Below are 21663 nucleotides of genomic sequence, written 5' to 3' on the forward strand. Positions count from 1 at the left end.
CAAGTTAAAGCACGTTTGGCAGAATGGACATTGGACCCGGTGACCGCGAGCTGTTGATGGGGAGCGGCGGTGGGCTCGGCCCTGAGTCTACAGGGGTCGTATCCCGTGTCCCTGGACCACAACTCTACCCTCCACCAATGCCGAGGAGACCGGTAGGACGCGCAGCGACGCCGACCAAGAGTACTGTCTGTGCACTGAGCGACTGGGAAGCGGAGAAACACAGTTGTCATTGCAATGTGGGTGGGAGGTCGGGGCTACAGGTCACCTGGACAGCGGGGTCTCATTCTTTAAATAGACACCACAGAGTGCTGGAGTAACTCAGCGGGTCAGGCAGCATCTGTGGAGAACATGGATAGGTGAGGTTTTGGGTCGAGACCCTTCTTCAGACTGAGTATCAGGGGAAAGGGCAACGAGAGATATAGACGATGGTGCAGAGAGATATAGAACAGATGAATGGGAGATGTGCAAACAAGTAACGATGATAAAGGAAGCATGTCATTGTTAGCTATTTGCTAGGTGAGATCTAGCTTACTTTAAAGCCATTGTAATGCGACAGTGATGTGGAAATGTGAGACCTTATGGGTGCATGTTTGAACTAACGAAGTTATTACAGAAGTAAAGAACTGCTGGTTAATACACAAAAGGACACAGAGTGCTGGAGTAACTCAGCGGGTCAGGCAGCATCTGTGGAGAACATGGAGAGGTGACGCTTCGGGTCGGGTCCCTTCTTCAGAAGATAGTGTGAACGTGGAGAGAGGCGTTGAGAAGCGGGGAGCTGATTGATGTGAGTGGAGTGCCAGTGAGTGGGGGGTGGGTGAGTGAGACACTGTTTGCCTGTTGATTGCTCCCCGTGTCTGTTCGCCAGGGATGGCGAGGGTCGGTCATGTAAACATCAGTCTGAAGAAGGGTCTCGACCCGAAGCGCCACCCATTCCTTCTGTCCTGAGTTGCTGCCTGACCCGCTGAGTTACTGCAGGATTGTGTGTCTGTCTGTCTGCGGTGTGAAGCGGCGTCTGCAGTCCCGCCCGACACAGTTACAACCTCTTGCTCCGTTTTGTGCAGAATCCGCTCATCTCATAGAAACGTGTTTTTTTTTGTCCTTAAAAACAAACTTTCCCAAACAGGAGATGGTGGTGGGCGCGATCTTCCCACGTGCGGCTGTTCTGGTAAATGAGACCACTTATTTTCTAAGTCATAACTTTTCTCATTTGTTTTTGCTGTGCTTGTAATTGCGGCTGACGTGCCTCTGCTTTGCTCGCAGTTCCTCTGTGTGGCCGGGGCGCTGGCAGGTGAGTGAGTGAGTGAGTGAGTGAGTGAGTGAGTGAGTGGGTGGGTGGGGGAATGAGTGGGTGGGTGTGGGGTAGTGGGTGGGTGAGTGGGGGAGTGGGTGGGTGAGTGGGTGGGGGAGTGGGTGAGTGGGGGAGTGAGTGGGGGAGTGGGGGAGTGGGTGGGGGAGTGGGTGGGGGAGTGGGTGGGTGGGTGAGTGGGGGAGTGGGTGGGTGAGTGGGTGGGTGAGTGGGTGGGTGAGTGGGTGGGTGAGTGGGTGGGGGAGTGGGTGGGTGGGTGAGTGGGGGAGTGGGTGGGTGAGTGGGTGGGGGAGTGGGTGGGTGGGTGAGTGGGGGAGTGGGTGGGGGAGTGAGTGGGTGAGTGAGTGGGGGAGTGAGTGCGTGAGTGAGTGGGTGGGTGGGTGGGGGAGTGGGTAGGTGGGTGGGTGGGGGAGTGGGGGAGTGGGTGGGGAAGTGGGTGGGTGGGTGGGTGGGTGAGTGGGGGAGTGGGTGGGTGGGGTAGTGGGTGGGTGGTTGGTTGGGTGGGTGGGGGAGTGGGTGGGTGGTTGGTTGGGTGGGTGGGGGAGTGGGTGGGGGAGTGGGTGGGTGGGTGGGGGAGTGAGTGGGTGAGTGGGTGGGTGGGGGAGTGGGTGGGTGAGTGAGTGGGTGGGTGGGTGGGTGAGTGAGTGGGTGGGTGGGTGAGTGGGGGAGAGGGTGGGTGAGTGAGTGGGTGAGTGGGTGGGGCAGTGGGTGGGTGGGTGAGTGGGGGAGAGGGTCGGGAGTGGTTGGGTGGGTGGGTTGGTGAGTGGGGGAGAGGGTGGGTGAGTGGAGCCCACGGTGACCAGGCTTGCAACACACAGGCTTTGTCCGACCGGGCGGTCGCTATTGAAGGTGTTTGTTTGTTTGTTTGTCTCCTCAGAGTCTCGGTTGGGGGCCGGGGACACGACGTGTGTCCCCCTCCTTCACCGCCACTACTACTGTGCTCACCGCCCCGAGCGGCTCCGCTGGGCAGCGGCCGCGACACTCTGTCGCCAGGGGTTCGGCTTCCTGGCCAGTGTCGCGACTGCCGACGACAACCTGAGGCTGAGCGGCGCCCTGCGGTCGGTCGGGGTGACCGAGTCCCTGTGGATCGGAGCCAGAGTGCGGGCGGCAGCTCCCGGTGAGACCATTCACCACCGCACCTTGGGGTCAGAGAGTGATACAGGCCCTTCGGCCCAACCTGCCCACACCGGCCAACATGTCCACGCTACACCAGTCCCACCAGGTCCCAGCTACACCAGTCCCACCAGCCTGCGCTTGGCCCATATCCCTCCAAACCTCACCTAGCCATGCACCTCACCTGTCTGTTTCTTAAACGTTGGGATAGTCCCTGCCCCAAGTACCTCCTCGGGTAGCAAGGAACAGCAGATGCTGCTTTAAACCGAAGATAGACACAAAAAGCTGGAGTAACTCAGTGGAACAGGCAGCATCTCTGGAGAGAAGGAATAGGTGACGTTTCGGGTTGAGACTGAAGAAGGGTTAGTCTAGGCTTAAGCTCAGGGGTGACTGCGCTTTTGCGGTTGCAGCTCCTGAACTGTGGAACAGCATCCCTCTCCCTATCAGAACTGCCCCTTTAAATCCAGGCTCAAAACCTACTTTTACTCCCTAGCGTTTGAGGCCCTCTGAGGGGGCGCTGTGAACTGTTTATGTATGTGCTGTTATGTTTGTGTGCCATTGTATGTTCGTTCTTAGTACCTCAACTGATGTACAGCACTTTGGTCAACGTGGGTTGTTTTTAAATGTGCTATACAAATAAAGTTGACTTGACTTAACTTGACTTGAAGGGTCTCGTCCCAAAATGTCACCTATTCCTTCTCTCCAGAGATGCTGTCTGTCCCACTGAGTTACTCCAGCATTTTGTGTCTACCTCCTCTGGCAGCTCGTTCCAAACACCCACCACCCTTTGTGTGAAAAAGTTACCCCTCAGATTCCTATTAAATCTTTCCCCCTTCACCTTAAACCTATGTCCTCTGGTCCTAGAGATTCCCCTACTCTGGGCAAGAGACCCTGTGCATTTACCCAATCTATTCCTCTCATGATTTTATGCACCTCTATAAGATCTCCCCTCATCCTCCTGTGGTCCAAGGAACAGAGTCCCAGCCTGCTCAACCTCTCCCTATAGCTCAGACCCTCAAGTCCTGGCAACATCCTTATAAATCTTCTCTGTCCATTTCGAGCTTGACAACATCTCCCCTATAACATGGTGTCTAGATCTGAACACAATACTCTAAATGTGGCCTCACATTGTGCACACGTATGTAGCTGCACATGTAGTATACCTACATACATGTGGATAAAGCCGACAGGCTGAAGCTGCTACCAAGCTCTCATTCATAGCCTAAGAAAGTGTAAGAAAATAACTGCATATGCTGGTACAAATCAAAGGTATTTATTCACAAAATGCTGAAGTAACTCAGCAGGTCAGGCAGCATCTCAGGAGAGAAGGAATGGGTGACGTTTCGGGTCGAGACCCTTCTGAGGAAGTGTCTCAACCCGAAACGTCACCCATTCCTTCTCTCCTGAGATGCTGCCTGACCCGCTGAGTTACTCCAGCATTTTGTGAAATTCGTAGCCTACAATCAATTCAACAGAAATCAAGGGGAACTGATGTAAATTGATGGAGGTTCAGTTCGCTCTAAAATAGTTTGACTATTAAATAAATTTAAAATTGTCATGCTTTGTGGCATCATATATAGTACTTTTTTTTTTAACGGAGAGCCATCATGCAATTACGGTTTAGCAAAATATCTGGCTTTATGTAGGTGGAATGTAATTTTCTCAGTTAAATATTTCCAAATAGAGATTTTAAGGTAAATTATGATCCCAACAATACATGTTTCAGTTCCACCTTGATGTGGAGTTTATTCTTTCCAGAATGTCCCTGAAACCACTATTCAATGTAATGAATGGCTCACCCAACTTGGTGAGGTCACTGTTGTTCGATGCAAGGATTCCTTAAATGGATCCTGATAGCATCGAACCTCAGGGAAAGGGAAGGTCACACCACAAAGAATACTGGTCTTTGTGGGCAGGTTTACTCAAGGTCAGAGTGCCATCATGGCTGGTAACCCACTTAAGTCGCTGATCTTTCAAATCCCGGAAGTTGGAGGAACAGCACCTCATAGTGCACCAGTCATTGAAATCAAGCATGCAGGTGCAGCGGGCAGTGAAGAAAGCGAATGGTATGTTGGCATTCGTAGCAAGAGGATTTGAGTTTAGGAGCAGGGAGGTTCTGCTGCAGTTGTACAGGGCCTTGGTGAGACCGCACCTGGAGTATTGTGTGCAGTTTTGGTCTCCTAACCTGAGGAAAGACGTTCTTGCCTTAGAGGGAGTACAGAGAAGGTTCACCAGATTAATCCCTGGGATGGCGAGACTTGCATATGAGGAAAGACTGGATAGACTGGGCTTGTACTCGCTGGAATTTAGAAGACTGAGGGGGATCTTATAGAAACATATAAAATTCTTAAGGGGTTGGAGAGGCTAGATGCGGGAAGATTGTTCCCGATGTTGGGGGAGTCCAGAACCAGGGGTCACAGCTTAAGGATAACCATATAACCATATAACCATATAACAACTACAGCACGGAAACAGGCCCGTTCGGCCCTACCAGTCCACGCCGACCACTCTCCCTGACCTAGTCTCATCTACCTGCACTCAGACCATAACCCTCTAATCCCCTCTTATCCAATTTACTCTTAAATAATAAAATCGAGCCAGCCTCCACCACTTCCACCGGAAGCCCATTCCATACAGCCACCACCCTCTGAGTAAAGAAGTTCCCCCTCATGTTACCCCTAAACTTTTGTCCCTCAATTCTGAAGCTATGTCCCCTTGTTGGAATCTTCCCCACTCTCAAAGGGAAAAGCCTACCCACGTCAACTCTGTCCGTCCCTCTCAAAATTTAAAAAACCTCTATCAAGTCCCCCCACAACCTTCTACGCTCCAAAGAATAAAGACCCAACCTGTTCAACCTCTCTCTGTAGCTTAAGTGCTGAAACCCAGGCAACATTCTAGTAAATCTCCTCTGTACCCTCTCCATTTTGTCGACATCTTTCCTATAATTTGGCGACCAGAACTGCACACCATACTCCAGATTCGGCCTCACCAATGCCCTGTACAATTTCAACATCACATCCCAACTTCTATACTCGATGCTCTGATTTATAAAGGCAAGCATACCAAATGCCTTCTTCACCACCCTATCCACATGAGATTCCACCTTCAGGGAACAATGCACAGTTATTCCCAGATCCCTCTGTTCCACTGCATTCCTCAATTCCCTACCATTTACCCTGTACGTCCTATTTTGATTTGTCCTACCAAAATGCAGCACCTCACACTTATCAGCATTAAACTCCATCTGCCATCTTTCAGCCCACCCTTCCAAAAGGCCCAAGTCTCTCTGTAGACTTTGAAACTCTACTTCATTACTAACTACACCACCTATCTTAGTATCATCTGCATAAGGGGGAAGTCTTTTAGGACCGAGATGAGAAAACATTTCTTCACACAGAGAGTGGTGAGTCTGTGGAATTCTCTGCCACAGAAGGTAGTTGAGGCCAGTTCATTGGCTATATTTAAGAGGGAGTTAGATGTGGCCCTTTTTGCTAAAGGGATCAGGGGGTATGGAGAGAAGGCAGGTACAGGCTACTGAGCTGGATGATCAGCCATGATCATATTGAATGGTGGTGCAGGCTCGAAGGGCTGAATGGCCTACTCCTGCACCTATTTTCTATGTTTCTATGTTTCTATATTTCGCTTGGGCAGCTTGCAACCCAGCGGTATGAACATTGACTTCTCTCACTTTAGATAGTTCCTGTGTCCCTCTCTTCCCCTCCCCCTTCCCAGTTCTCCCTCTATCTTCCTGTCTCCACCTATATCCTTCCTTTGTCCCGCCCCCCTGACATCAGTCTGAAGAAGAGTCTCGACCCGAAAAGTCACCCATTCCTGCTCTCCTAAGATGCTGCCTGACTTGCTGAGTTACTCCAGTATTTTGTGAAATAAATACCTTCGATTTGTTCCAGCATATGCAGTTATTTTCTTACACGATCTTTCAAATCCCTATACCTCTTCCCTCGATTCTGTCCAGGGACTCCGACAGTCCTTTCAGGTTAGGCAGAGGTTCACTTGCACCTCCTCCAACCTCATCTACTGTATCCATTGTGGACTCTTTTACATCGGCGAGACCAAACGTAGACTGGGTGATTGCTTCGCTGAACACCTTAGCTCAGTTCGCCTGGACGTTCATGATCTCGCACTTGCCAAACAATTGAATTCCCCTTCCCATGCCCACACTGACCTTTCTGTCCTGGGCCTCAATTGTTAGAATGAGGCCAAATGAAAATTGGAGGAATAGCACCTCATATTTCGCTTGGGCAGTTAACAACCCAACTCCAAAGACGTACAGGTATGTAGGTTAATTGGCTGGGTAAATGTAAAAATTGTCCCTAGTGGGTGTAGGATGGTGTTAATGTACGGGGATCGCTGGGCGGCACGGACTTGGTGGGCCGAAAAGGCCTGTTTCCGGCTGTATATATATGATATGATATGATATGAGTATAAATATTGATTTCTCTAATTTCAAGTAACCCTTGCATCCCCTCTCTCTCCATCCCTCTCCCACCTAAGTCATACCAGCTCCAAAGTTGTCTTATTGTGTCTCATTGTCTGTAACTCATTTTCACCTAGCCCACAGCTAACAATGGCCTGTCTCCTTTATCTTTGTCACCCTTTTGCATATCTTTCATTCATTTGTTCTATATCGCTCTACATCATCACTTATATCTCTCAGTTCCCTTTCCCCTGACTCTGAGTCTGAAGAAGGGTCTCGACCCGAAACGTCGCCCACGTTTTTTGTGTCTATCTTTGGTTTTAACCAGCAACTGCAGTCCCTTCCGACAAATCCTTACTTCAGTTGGATTCAGCTTTTTTGGGCCTGAGTTCAAATTCCCTCCCTGCAGCTCACTCTCCTCACCCTCTCCATTTCATTCTTCCTTCAAAGCTCACTATAAAACCCACTGATATTTGTCCACACATGTTGGGATGTATTAACTTGCTCAGGGTTGTGTAAAAGTATAGGTTCCCGATCCGAAACGTTGTCTGTCCATCCCCTCCACTGATGGCCCACTGCCTCACTGAGTTCCCCAGCACTTGTGTTCTGCTCAAGACTCCAACATCTGCAGGTTCTTGTGACTCAGAAGTCTAGGTAGTTGCTTTGGCAAAGGTTGACTCCCAATGCAGTCACTTAGCTTTTGTCATATATACCTCTTCATATTTGAACAAATGTTTGCAACTTTATTAAAGCAATGCTGGGAGCACAGCTGGCTATTAAAGAAATCTAGGAGTAGAAATAGAATGACCATTTTGCCATTTTGAGATATTCATAAGTAGGTGGGGGAGGGATGGAGAGAGAGGGGATGCAAGGGTTACTTGAAATTAGAGAAATTAATATTCATACTGATGGGCTGAATTAGGCCATTCAGCCCATCAAGTCTACTCCGCCATTCAATCATGGCTGATCTATCTCTCCCTCCAAACCCCAATTTCTTACCTTCTCCCCATAACCCCTGACATCCATACTAATCAAGAATCTATTTATCTCTGCCTTAAAGATCAGTGATACCAAAGTATATCATGTGCTGTACGTGGGGATAAGAGAGACTTCATATGCTGGAAACTGCCAGTGGAACTCAGCGGACCAGACCTGACCTGTTGAGTTCCTCCAAAGTTTGTGGAATGCTGAACTGTTTTGGTAAATTGGTAGAGTTTAAGTCTGGGGCTTTCTGGTGTAAGCATAGAACTTCAAGTTTCACTCAGCGCAGTCTTGCTTGCAGGGTGAGGTCTATATAGTGAAAGCTAGCAAAAGTCAAGTTCATCCCTGATAACTAGATATTTCATAAAGAATTACTACAAATTGGAAAGGCCTTTTAGGGCAGGACAAAGAGGCCAAATAAAGTAACTGTTGTATTTAGTTACTGGAGGATCATGTGTTGCTATGGTTGGTGGATCTACCTGAGTTGAATGCCCTTCCTCACTTCCAACTTCCCACCCCCATTCACCAAGATATTTGTATTCTGGTGCTCTGGTAATCATTTTGACATAAACCATAAATAAAAAGCCACCTTTTGAGTGGTTTGGTGCCATGGAGCTCCACTCCATTGTCCCACTGAACTGTGGAATGTGGATTTCCATTCCAGTGGGTGACTGAGCTTTTTATGTTACATGACTGCTTGGAGCAGAGGCAACATACTTTTTATTGGAATTAAGGGAAAATCAGAAAGCGAATCATGCTGGCTGAGTATCAAAGTATGTCTGCAAATGGCTGTCTGTAGACGGGTACCAGGAGATTGCAGAAAGCAGCTTCCTACCTTGTCGGCATTTGCTGGAGGAAGACTTTGCTGAATTAATTTACAATTCTGATCGATATAAGCCGACATTTTGCAACATCCTCCAACTTGCCATTCAAGTAAAATGTAAAAATGTAAAATAGACACAAAAAGCTGGAGTAACTCAGCTGGCAGCATCTCGGGAGAGATGGAATGGGTGATGTTTCGGGTCGAGACTCTTCTTCAGGCGTCTAGACCCAAAACATCACCCATTCCATCTCTCCAGAGATGCTGTCTGTCCCGCTGAGTTACTCCATCTTTTTGTGTCTATCTTCAGTTTAAATCAGCATCTGCAGTTCCTTCCTACACAAATGTAAAATGGAATCTTTTTTATTGGGTTAAGTTCACCCAGAAACCTTTAAGATATTTCAATAAAGCAACCGTTTTAGGGGATTTCAAAAGTTAAATAATATGCTATCAGAGTATTGTAACAGGGACACAGCCAGCACTTCATAATCTAGGCTATAAATTATGGCAGTTAAAACTTTTACTAACTTTATAACAACTTCATTATTTTTATTCTTTTTAATCCCTTCTAAAATGGGACTATTTTTATTAAATTTATTTATCTCTATCATATTCTGTTGCAAACTCCTTTTACAAAATTACACTATACCTAACTGAAACAAAAACATTTAATTTGTTATACTGAGAAATATTAATCATAGGTAAATAATGTTAAGATTGGTCAAATGTCCTTGCATAGTAATTTTCATGACTAACAGCTCAATTTACTTCTCCTCAATCAGCTATCAGGTTTCTTGTCGGGCTAGTAGCTGGGAATTATATAACTTAAAAATAACTTTCCCTTTAGGATAAGTAACAGTCTTTGCATAAATAAGAATTTTGAATAAATTTAGTTTGGGATAAAAATTGCATCGGATATTTATTATTGTGTGATCTGGCAGCATTTGGCAAAGCTTCATCCTACTCCAAATGTGAACGTACAAACAGCATCTCATATTTCGCTTGGGCAGCTTACAACCCAGTGATATAAATATTGATTTCTCCAAGTAACCCCTGTATTCCCTCTCTCTCCATCCCTCCCCCACCCAAGTCGCATCAGTTTCCCATTCTAGCCCAACAAACAGCTAACAATGGCCTGTTTCCTTCATCATCATTACCTTTTTCCATATCTTTCATTCAATGTTCTATGTCCCCCTACATCATCGTCTATATCTCTCATTTCTCTTTCTGGTGACTTTCAGTCTGAAGAAGAGTCTTGACCCCGAAACGTCACCTATTACTTCTCTCCAAACATGCAGCCTGACCCGCTGAGTTCCACTGAGCTTCTTATATCTATCTTCCGTTTAAAGCAGCATCTGCAGTTCCTTCCTACAAAAAACTGGAGAGTTGGTTGATTGAGATAGACAGCTGTGATGGGCAGAACACCACAGTCCAATAATTATTCATCTTCTTTCTTTCAGGTACCTTTGGTTCGTACATTCTGACATTTTCCTCCAAAACTGACACCAAATATGCCAAACTTCTCCTGCAGTTTCCTCAAATGCATTCAGTGACCATTTGTGCCCAAGTGCAATTTGATGCGGGCTACGTGGGAGTTTCCACCGTCTTCTCCTATTCAATTCCATCGTTTATCAACGAGTTTCAGCTCCGTGCGAACATTGTCCATCAGCAACAAATCCAACTTGCACTGCTGGTCCATGGGGTCCACACACCTTACTCCCAGGCGGTGGAGAATGACGGCAGATGGCATCACCTGTGCTTGACCTGGAGCAGCCATGGTGGGAGCTGGGCCATTGCCGCAGATGGATCGGTCATTGCGTCTGGAGATCACCTGTACATTTCTGGAGATATCGGAGCAGGCGGAGTGTTCATCATTGGCCAGGAGCAAGACACATTTGGCGGATCATTTAAGAAGGACGAATCATTCATTGGGAGTATTACACAACTCCACATCTGGGATCGTCTTCTGAACGCCAGTGAGATCCACGCTCTGGCAGAAAATTGTTTGGTTGTTCCACTGGGATTGTACTTTCAATGGGAGCTCTCTGCCTTTGAAGTGGAATCAGCGGTGCATGTGCACAAAGGATTTTCTCAGTGTAAAGGTAAATTGATGAAGAATAACAATTTCTCTGTTTTGGGGTGGGAATGCTCATTTTAAATACTAACCTTTGAGATGGAGGTCATGTGGTGTCATCGTGATATACGTAAAACTGTTTAGGTAGAGCTTTGGATTTTATGGCTTAATTGGAATAACCTATTTTACAATCACTCAGCTTATATTAGTCAGACAGGTCACTGGTACATTCTTCTCTCTATTAGTTTATTTATTAATTATTATTATTAAAAAACATATTTTATTATTATTAATTATCATTTAATGAACAATCAAAAATAGCCACGGAATTATCAAAGGTCTCCCATCATGGGAGAAGAAGGCAGGATGCAACCACCTATGAAATCAAGGACATGCCACATTTGCGATACGATTGTATTGACTGTGGCCTGAAATATAAATTTGATAAAAAAAATGTTTTCGGCAATCAGAACTGATGCAGATGCAAAGATTAGAGTCATGGAGTGATACAGTGTGGAAACAGGCCCTTCGGCCTAACTTGCCCACACCGGCCAACAATGTCCCAGATACCCTAGTCCCACTTGCCTGCACTTGGTCCATATCCCTCCAAACCTGTCCTATCCATGTACCTGTCTAACTGTTTCTTCAATGATGGGATAGTCCCAGCCTCAACTACCTCCTCTGGCAGTTTTGTTCCATACACCCACCACCCTTTGTGTGAAAAAGTTACCCCTTGGATTCCTATTAAATCTTTTCCCCCGTCACCTTGAACCCATGTCCCCTTGTCCTCGATTCCCCTACTCTGGGCAAAAGACTGTGCATCCACCCGATCTATTCCTCTCATGATTTTGTACACCTCTATAAGATCTTCCCTCATCCTCCTGCGCTCCATGGAATAGAGACCCAGACTTCTCAACCTCTCCCTATAGCTCACACCCTCTAGTCCTGGCAACATCCTCGTAAATCTTTTCTGAACCCTTTCAAGTTTGATAATATCTTTCCTATAACATGGTGCCCAGAACTGAACACAATATTCTAAATGCGGTCTCACCAATGTCTTATACAACTGCAACATGACTTCCCAACTTCTATACTCAATACTCTGACTGATGAAGGCCAAAATGCCAAAAGCCTTTTTGACCACCTTATCTACCTGTGACTCGACCTTCGAGGAACCATGCTCCTAGATCCCTCTGCTCTACAACACTAGAGCTCCTAGATCCCTCTGCTCTACAACACTAGAGCTCCTAGATCCCTCTGCTCTACAACACTACCCAGAGGCCGACCATTTCCTGTATAGGTCCTGCCCTTGTTCAACATCCCAAAATGCAACACCAAACACTTCTCTGTATTAAATTCCATCAACCATTCCTCCGCCCACCTGGCCAATCGATCCAGATCCTGCTGCAATCGTTCACAACCATCTTCATTATCTGCAAAACCACTAACTTTTGTATCATCAGCAAACTTGCTAATCTTGCTGTGTATGTTCTCATCCAAATCATTGATGTAGATGACCAACAGTAACGGGCCCAGCACTGAACCCTGAGGCACCCCACTAGTCACAGGCCTCCAGTCCGAGAAGCAACCTTCCACCATCACCCTCTGCTTCCTTCCATGGAGCCAATTTGCTATCCATTCAGCTATCTCTCCTTGCATCCCATGTGATTCTTGCCATCCAAAGTGATGCTTTGAAATATTCTGAACGTGAAACCCAGGGTAGTTAATGACCACGTTGAATGGCGGTGCTGGCTCGAAGGGCCGAATGGCCTACTCCTGCACCAATTGTCTATTGTTTATTGTCTATTGTCATACTGAAGCCAATGACGGTCCAGAATCCAGCACTATCGTACCAAACCTGTTGTGCCAACAATGAATACATTTGTGTATCCATGTTTATTATTAAATTCCTGTGGTATTCACTGGTGAGTGGGTGACACTGCTCAGTCCATCACGGGTTCTGACCTCCCACCATCGAAGGGATTTACATGAGTTGCTGCCTCAAAAAGGCAGCCGGCATCTTCAGAGACCACACCACCCTGGCCACACTCTCATCTCACCCCTGCCATCGGGAAGAAGGTACAGGAGCCTGAAAACTGTAACGTCCAGGTTGAGGAACAACTTCTTCCCTACAGCCATCAGGCTATTAAACACTACAACCTCCAAATAAGCTCTGAACTACATAGACTTGGGGCCATTGGTTTTGTCTTTTTGCACTATTATTGTTTGGTTTTTATGTATGTATATGCATGTGTGTGTATATGCATGTGTGTGTATATGCATGTGTGTGTATATATGTGTGTGTATATGCATGTGTGTGTATATATATATATATGTGTGTGTATATATATATATGTGTATATATATATCTAGAAGTTGGGATGTAATGTTGAAATTGTACAGGGCATTGGTGAGGCCGAATCTGGAGTATGGTGTGCAGTTCTGGTCGCCAAATTATAGGAAGGATGTCGACAAAATGGAGAGGGTACAGAGGAGATTTACTAGAATGTTGCCTGGGTTTCAGCACTTAGGCTACAGAGAGAGGTTGAACAGGTTGGGTCTTTATTCTTTGGAGCGTAGAAGGTTGAGGGGGGACTTGATAGAGGTTTTTAAAATTATGAGAGGGACGGACAGAGTTGACGTGGGTAGGCTTTTCCCTTTGAGAGTGGGGAAGATTCCAACAAGGGGACATAGCTTCAGAATTGAGGGACAAAGGTTTAGGGGTAACATGAGGGGGAACTTCTTTACTCAGAGGGTTGTGGCTGTATGGAATGGGCTTCCGGTGGAAGTGGTGGAGGCTGGCTCGATTTTATTATTTAAGAGAAAATTGGATAGGTATATGGATAGGAGGGGATTGGAGGGTTATGGTCTGAGTGCAGGTAGATGAGACTAGGTCAGGGAGAATGGTCGGCGTGGACTGGTAGGGCCGGACAGGCCTGTTTCCATGCTGTAGTTATATGTTATATGTTATGTTATGTTATGTATATGTGTATATATGTATAAGGAACTGCAGATGCTGATTTACACCAAAGATAGCCACCAAATGCTGGAGTAACTCAGCAGGACAGGCAGCATCTCTGGAGAGAAGGAATGGGTGATGTTTTGTGTCGAGATCCTTCTTCAGAAGGATGTGAAGTAGGGTCTTGACCCAAAACGTACACAGACTGAACTTTTTTTCATGAGTATTATGTTGTTTACACATGTTTACATGTTCTGTTGTGCTGCTATAAGTAAGAATGTTATTGTTCTAAAACATTCTTGTCTCTTGACTGTGGAGTCTTGAGTTGCAACATTAGGGAATACTGCTCCCCAGTGGTGGAGAGTCAGAAAGAAACCATTACAGTGACACCCCAATGAAATATGAAATGGAAATTGATCAATGGGGAAAAAGGGACACAATCGGTTACCTTGAATTGTTAAATAATTTTTAATAGAAAATACAAACTGTTTACGCATCATGAAGATTTGCATCTAAAATATTTCAAAATCACATTGGTTCATCTTGGAATACTCTCTATAATATTTGTGATATGTAATAACTAAGAAAACATATTTTACATTAGCCACTTATTTTACTGATTGTGCACTAATAGCACACCTTTTGAGATTAGCAAATTTCTTGTTAATTATAGTTTTCAATATGTAAAAGTGTTTATTTTTCAGCCAAATAATTCTTGGAAGGTCGCAGTGCAATATAGAACAATAGATTTATTACTATCACTATTATGAAATAATATTCAGTTTGATTCGGTATTTAGATGTAAGTTTGTGCATCTCATTCCATTTATGCTTTATTACCTGCAAATTCCAAATGCCTTCATGTTTCCTAAACTTTCTGCATCTTGCTAAGGTGGGAATGAAGAAATGTTCTCTGATGCAGCCAGTCACTTGGAGGTTCATTCTGAACAAACGCCTTGGCCTGAAACATCACCCATTCCTTCTATCCGGAGATGCTGCTGAGTTACTCCAGCATTTTGTGAATATCTCCGGTGTAAATCAGCATCTGCAGTTCCTTTCTACACCTGGTTTAATCTACCCATTAATGTGGCTATTTTATTTGGTGGCATTTTTACCAATTTATGCCCTGAACTTGTCACCTCCTTGTAAAGGCTAATTCTCCAGGGTTCGACCAGGGGTGCAAGGCTCCACTTTAGGTTTGGCTGGATGGTTTGGTTTAGTTGGAGTAAACAGGTTCACCATTTGGTTTGTCAAACTTGCCCTGGGGCTAATCTTCCAGAAGCCATGGGATTCTCTCACTAGACTTGGTATCCTACAGCCAAACCCATTAATGAACCTCATCGCCTGGGAGGACCTTAACACCGGGCTGGGCTGGTTCTGAACAAAGAATCTCGATTCCTTCGTTTGGACGGGTGGCTCTCCAGCGGCTCCTGGTTACCGCCTGGGTCGTGGTTAAAGCACAGCCACTGATTCTTGGGATAGACACAAAATGCTGGAGTAACTCGGCAGGACAGGCAGCATCTCCGGAGAGAAGGAATGGGTGACGTTTCAGGTCGACACCCTTCTTCAGACTGATGTCAGGGGAGGGGGCAGGACAAAGACAATCTAACCTTTCTGTCCAGGGCCTCCTCCACTGTCAGAGTAAGGCCCTACGCAAATTGGAGGAGCAGCACCTCATATTACGCTTGGGTAGTTTACACCCCAGCGGTATGAACATTGACTTCAGATAGTCCCTGCTTTCCCTTTCTTTCCTCTCCCCTTTCCCAGTTCTCCCACTAGTCTTCCTGTCTCCGACTACTTTCTATCTTTGTCCCGCTGCCTCCCCTGACATCAGTCTGAAGAAGGGTCTCGACCCGAAACGTCACCCATTCCTTCTCTCCCGAGATGCTGCCTGTACCACTGAGTTACTCCAGCATTTGGTGCCTATCTTCGATTTTAACCAGCATCTGAAGTTTTTTTCCTACTCATTAAGAAACAGTTAGACAGGTACATGAATAGGACAGGTTTGGAGGGATATTGACCACTGTATTCTTGAGCTTGTTATATAGTGGGGCAGGCGTATAGGGCTGTGGCCTACTCCTGCTCCCATTTTCTTGTGATTCTGCTCTTGTTCCAGCTACTGGGAAGTGGCTGAGTGAGATTACCTCTTATCTTGGTTCTGTGTCTGCAGCAATGGAAATTCAAACTCCTTTTCACTTGGAATTCCATATGCATGTGAGGAAGTGTCCTGACCTGAACCATCACGTATGCATGTTCTCCAGAGATGCTGCCCGACCCACTGAGTTACTCCAGCACTCTGTGAAACGTCACCTATCTATGTTCTCCAGAGATACTGCCTGACCCGCTGAGTTACTCCAGCACTCTGTGAAACATCACCTATCCATGTTCTCCAGAAATGCTGCCTGACCAGCTGAGATACTCCAGCACTCTGTGAAACGTCACCTATCCATGTTCTCCAGAGATGCTGCCTGACCCGCTGAGTTACTCCAGCACTCTGTGAAATGTCACCTATCCATGTTCTCCAGAGATGCTGCCCGACCCGCTGAGTTACTCCAGCACTCTGTGAAACGTCACCTATCCATGTTCTCCAGAGATGCTGCCTGACCCGCTGAGTTACTCCAGCACTCTGTGAAACGTCACCTATCCATGTTCTCCACAGATGCTGCCTGACCCGCTGAGTTACTCCAGCACTCTGTGAAACGTCACCTATCCATGTTCTCCAGAGATGCTGCCTGTATACCAGCAAACCAGAAAGTTCCTTGTTTCTCTCTAGGTTTTTCTTACTGTTCTTGAAAGTTTGCACAATGTGGAAATAACTAGTCATTGATAAAGTTACCGAGAATACAATGAAAAATGAAATCTCTTCTTTTGAACCCCCCTTGTGAAAAGGAATGATTGTTTGGGCAAAACACCTGTTTTAAACACATGTATTTCATTATAATTAAATAGCTCGTCTTCAAAACCTGGGATATCTGGCAACTTAATTTAGATTAGTGATCCTTTAAAACACATGCAGTTTAAGGTTAGTTCACCAGGTGAGGTGGTGTCTCTCTCTCTAACGTCACCTGCAGATTTTCACAGCAGATCATAGTTTGAGTTTTGTTTATTGTCACGTGCACCAAAGTACAGTGTAAAGATAATGTGGCCATAGTCATTCCTGGGTTGCCACCATCACATTGCGCAGAGCCCCTCGTGTGCCATTGTGCATCAAACCAGTCCTGTGACCATCCACAAACTTTGCTGTGTTGAGAGTCTTTCATGTTTTGTGTGACAAGTCAAAACCACGTGTGGGATGGAACTACAGATGCTAGTTTACACCGAAGATAGACACAAAATGCTGGAGCAACTCAGTGGGACAGACAGCATCTCTGGATCTCGGCCCGAAAACGTCACCCATTTCTTCTCTCCAGAGATCCTGCCTGTTTTGCTGAGTTACTCCAGTATTTTGTGTCTCTTAGATCTAATGTCTGGATTGGTGAATGTTTTGGATATTTGATTCTTTCCCCTCTTTCCTGCAAATCACAAGAGCCTGGCCACATGGTGAATATACCTGTGGGAATTGTTTATTTCCTGATGCACACACTTTGGCAGAGATACATTGAGCTGAAGTACAGGTTTGAGACTCTAAAGCACCAAAAATTGGAGTGGCAAAATATCTGGACAGTGTCTTGCAGAAATGTGTAACTCATGTGTAGTAACTCAGCAGGGTAATGGGGAACCTTGTGGATACAATAGACAATAGACTATAGGTGCAGGAGGAGGCCATTCGGCCCTTCGAGCCAGCACCGCCATTCAAAGTGATCATGGCTGATCATTCTCAATCAGTACCCCGTTCCTGCCTTCTCCCCATACCCCCTGACTCTGCTATCCTTAAGAGCTCTATCTAGCTCTCTCTTGAATGTATTCAGAGAATTGGCCTCCACTGCCTTCTGAGGCAGAGAATTCCACAGATTCACAACTCTCTGACTGAAAAAGTTTTTCCTCATCTCAGTTCTAAATGGCCTACTGTGGCCATTCTTAAACTGTGGCCCCTTGTTCTGGACTCCCCCAACATTGGGAACATGTTTCCTGCCTCTAACGTGCCCAACCCCTTAATAATCTTATACGTTTCGATAAGATCTCCTCTCATCCTTCTAAATTCCAGTGTATATAAGCCTAGTCGCTCCAGTCTTTCAACATATGACAGTCCCGCCATTCTGGGAATTAACCTAGTAAACCTACGCTGCACGCCCTCAATAGCAAGAATATCCTTCCTCAAATTTGCAGACCAAAACTGCACACAGTACTCCAGGTGCGGTCTCACTAGGGCCCTGTACAACTGCAGAAGGACCTCTTTGCTTCTATACTCAACTCCTCTTGTTATGAAGGCCAACATTCCGGATAGGCACAAAAAGCTAGAGTAACTCAGCAGGTCAGACAGCATCTCTGGGGGAAAAGGATTGAGTGACCTTTTGGGTCGAGACCCTTCTTCAGACTGTTTTGGGGGAAAGGGAAACGAGAGATATAGAAGGTGATGGAGAGAGATATAGAACAAATGAATGAAAGGAATGCAAAAAAGTAACGATGATAAAGGAAACGGGCCATTGTTAGCTGCGGGCTAGGTGAAAACAAGTTACAGACAATGAGACTCAACAAGACAACTTTGAAGCTGGCACAATAACTTGGGGAGGAACGCAGAGAGAGGGTTGCCAGGGTTACTTGAAGTTAGCGAAATCAATATTCATACCGCTGGGGTGTAAGCTGCTCAAGTGAAATATGAGGTGCTGTTCCTCCAATTTGCGTTTGACAATGGAGGAGGCCCAGGACGTATAGTTCTGTGTGGGAATGGGAGGGGAAATTAAAGTGTTTTGCAACCGGGAGATCAGGTAGGCCCAGTAATACTGTTCAGTAATATTGTGCGAACATGATTCGGGCCATGACTTTGCTTTCTGTTGCTTCCACACAAGCCTTGACTTCTCAAAACCATAAATCTCTCTTTCTGAGCAAATATGTTCAATGATTTAGTCCCTGCAGCGTCTTGGGTCAAGAGGTCTCCAGATTCACGATCCTCGGGGAAGAACTCCCACCTCCTCCGTCTTAAATCGATCTTCGTGGTAGATCCCTCATAAGGGGAAACATTTTGTTTCACAGTGTGGTGGCTTAGAACTTGTGGGGATGAGGAAGAGGGCAGCCATAACTGGCCACAATGCCAATTAAACGACTGAAAAGTCAAAGCAGTCAATGAGAGGTGAAAATAAAACAATGCAATCTTTTTTAAGGAGTGAAATTTTAAGGGTGATAACATGTCAGAGAGGATTCTCTTGGACCTCTACAGGTGTGCAGTAGAGAGCATATTGACTGGTTGCATCACGGCCTGGTTCGGCAACTTGAACGCCCAGGAGTGAAGAGGACTGCAGAAAGTGGTGAACACTGCCCAGTCCATCACGGGTTCTGACCTCCCCACCATCGAAGGGATTTACCAGAGTCGCTGCCTCATCATCAGAGACCACACCACCCTGGCCACACACTCATCTCACCCCTACCATTGGGAAGAAGGTACAGGAGCCTGAAAACTGTAACATCCAGGTTCAGGAACAACTTCTTCCCTACTGCTATTCGCCTATTAACTACCACAACCTCAAATAAGCTCTGAACTACATAGGCTATTATTGCTGTTACTGCTTTGTTGTTTGTTTTATGTGGGTGTGGGTGTGTGTGCATATACACATTATTTATATATATATATATATATATATATTCGATTGATATGTGTATTTGTGAGTATGTGTTTTTTTGCACACCCTAAACTTTTTTCTCTCGTTTATTGAAGGGCCAAATGGCCTCCTCCTGCACCTATTTTCTATGATATTGTTTACAGTGCACTATGTTTACATATTCTGTTGTGCTGCTGCAAGAAAGAATTTCATTGTTCTACCTGGGACACATGACAATAAAGCACTCTTGATGGGTAGGAGGATCTGTCAGATTGAATTGTGTGTCAAGGAAGGTATGTTGCACAGTCTGGGTCATCTCAAAGTGGCTGGTGAAGAAAGGGGGAAATACAGCTCATGTGGTCCAGTGTGGAACCTGTAACTGAGAAAACTATTGGCTGCTGGACATGGTGATGGGAGACTTGGGAGCAGGGGGAATGTTTGACCTGTCACTGATGTGAGAACTGCTAGTTCCAAGATGGCGCCCAACCCAGACGACTATTTGCGTGCTAGCCACAGAAGCAGATCTACAAACCTATATTACAATCGCTCCACACACTTAAATCTCTAATCCTACAGCAACATTTCTTACTTTAACTATGATATTCCCTTAGCATGTATCTATACACTGTAAACTGATTGATTGTAATCATGTATTGTCTTTCTGGTGAATGGTTAACATGCAACAAAAGCTTTTCACTGTACCTCGGTACACCTGACAATAAATTAGATAGACACAAAATGCTGGAGTGACTCCGCAGGACTGGCAGCGTCTCTGGAGAGAAGGAAAGGGTGATGTTTCCGGTCAAGGCCCTTTTCTTGCAGATATGACTGATTAGTTTTAAAACCGATGTAAACAATTAAACATTTAGATTATCATTTTCAAGAGGGAGTTAAATTTAGCTCTTAATGCTAAAGGAATCAAGGGACATGGAGGAAAAGCAGGAACGGGGTACTGATTTTAGATGATCAGCCATGATCATATTGAATGGCGGTGCTGGCTCGAAGGGCTGAATGGCCTACTCCTGCACCCATTTTTCTATGATAAGGGGAAAAAGCAGTAATGGGATGCTCATTTTGGATGATCAGCCATGATCGTATTGAATGGCGGTGCAGGCTCGAAGGGCCGAATGGCCTACTCCTGCACCTATTTTCTATGTTTCTATGTTTCTATGTTTCTAATGACATTTACTTGTTTGTTTATTACAAAGGTGATGGATTCCAAACGACAGAACCGGTTGATGTTGGCTGGGTGGATGGAATGATGTCCTCATTTCACAACGTCTCATCAGATGTCGGCCGTCCGGTTAACAAGGCAGATTGTGTAGCCTTTAACCCAATGAGTGCCATGTGGTCCTCTGAAGACTGCTCCAAACAGAAGCATGCACTTTGCAGATACGGCAAAGGTAAATGTAATCAATGATTAATTTAAAATTATGTCACTTGCTAACAACAATCACTTTATCACGTGTAGGAAGGAACTGCAGATGCTGGTTTGCCCCGAAGATCTACACAAAATGCTGGAGTAACTCAGGCCTTTCTGTCATGGGCCTCCTCCAGTGCCACAGTGAGGCCCACCGGAAATTGGAGGAACAACACCTCATATTTCGCTTGGGCAGCTAGCAGCCCAGCGGTATGAACATTGACTTCTCCAACTTTAGATAGCTCCTCTGTCCCTCTCTTCCCCTCCCCCTTCCCAGTTCTCCCTCTATCTTCGTGTCTCCACCTATATCCTTCCTTTGTCCCGCCCCCCTGACATCAGTCTGAAGAAGGGTCTCGACCCAAAACGTCACCCATTCCTTCTCTCCTGAGATGCTGCCTGACCTGCTGAGTTACTCCAGCATTTTGTGAATAAATACCTTCGATTTGTACCAGCATCTGCAGTTATTTTCTTACTTAACCATCATCCTAATCATCATCATACTTTATTAGCCAAGTATGTTTTGCAACATACAAGGCATTTAATTTGCCATACAGTCATACCAATAAAAGGCAACAGAACACACAAAATATATTTTTACATGAACATCCACCAGAGCGACTCCACATTCCTCATTGTGATGGAAGGCAAAAAAATAGAAGGAATGGGTGATGTTTTGGGTCGAGACCTTTCTTCAGACTCTCAGTAGAAGGGTCTCGTCCAGCATTTTGTGTCAATCACTTTATCATCCTGAAAAGGTTTAATCTGACTAATTTAGTGAGATTTATTTTGTATTTGTTGTTGGAAATTTGAAAATTATAAGGAGGTTATAGTCTGTTTAACCCCAGAGCTCACATGCTAGAGAA

General features: G+C 45.6%; 1 protein-coding gene across 1 annotated transcript in view; it reads left to right on the forward strand.

Moving 5' to 3' along the window:
• The window catches only part of LOC144597970 (adhesion G protein-coupled receptor D2), a 276860-nt gene that overhangs the window by 142 nt on the left and 255055 nt on the right, over positions 1 to 21663 (forward strand). The window contains exons 1-6 of the mRNA XM_078407825.1: positions 1 to 152; positions 1124 to 1165; positions 1261 to 1288; positions 2184 to 2423; positions 10116 to 10757; positions 20589 to 20783. The exon at positions 1 to 152 is cut by the window's left edge and continues 142 nt beyond it. Coding sequence (XP_078263951.1) covers positions 24 to 152; positions 1124 to 1165; positions 1261 to 1288; positions 2184 to 2423; positions 10116 to 10757; positions 20589 to 20783 — 1276 coding nt within the window. The 5' untranslated portion in view covers positions 1 to 23. The remainder of the gene's footprint in view (positions 153 to 1123; positions 1166 to 1260; positions 1289 to 2183; positions 2424 to 10115; positions 10758 to 20588; positions 20784 to 21663) is intronic.

Source organism: Rhinoraja longicauda, chromosome 11 (genome assembly GCF_053455715.1).
Source record: "Rhinoraja longicauda isolate Sanriku21f chromosome 11, sRhiLon1.1, whole genome shotgun sequence".
NCBI classification, from domain to species: Eukaryota; Metazoa; Chordata; class Chondrichthyes; order Rajiformes; family Arhynchobatidae; genus Rhinoraja; species Rhinoraja longicauda.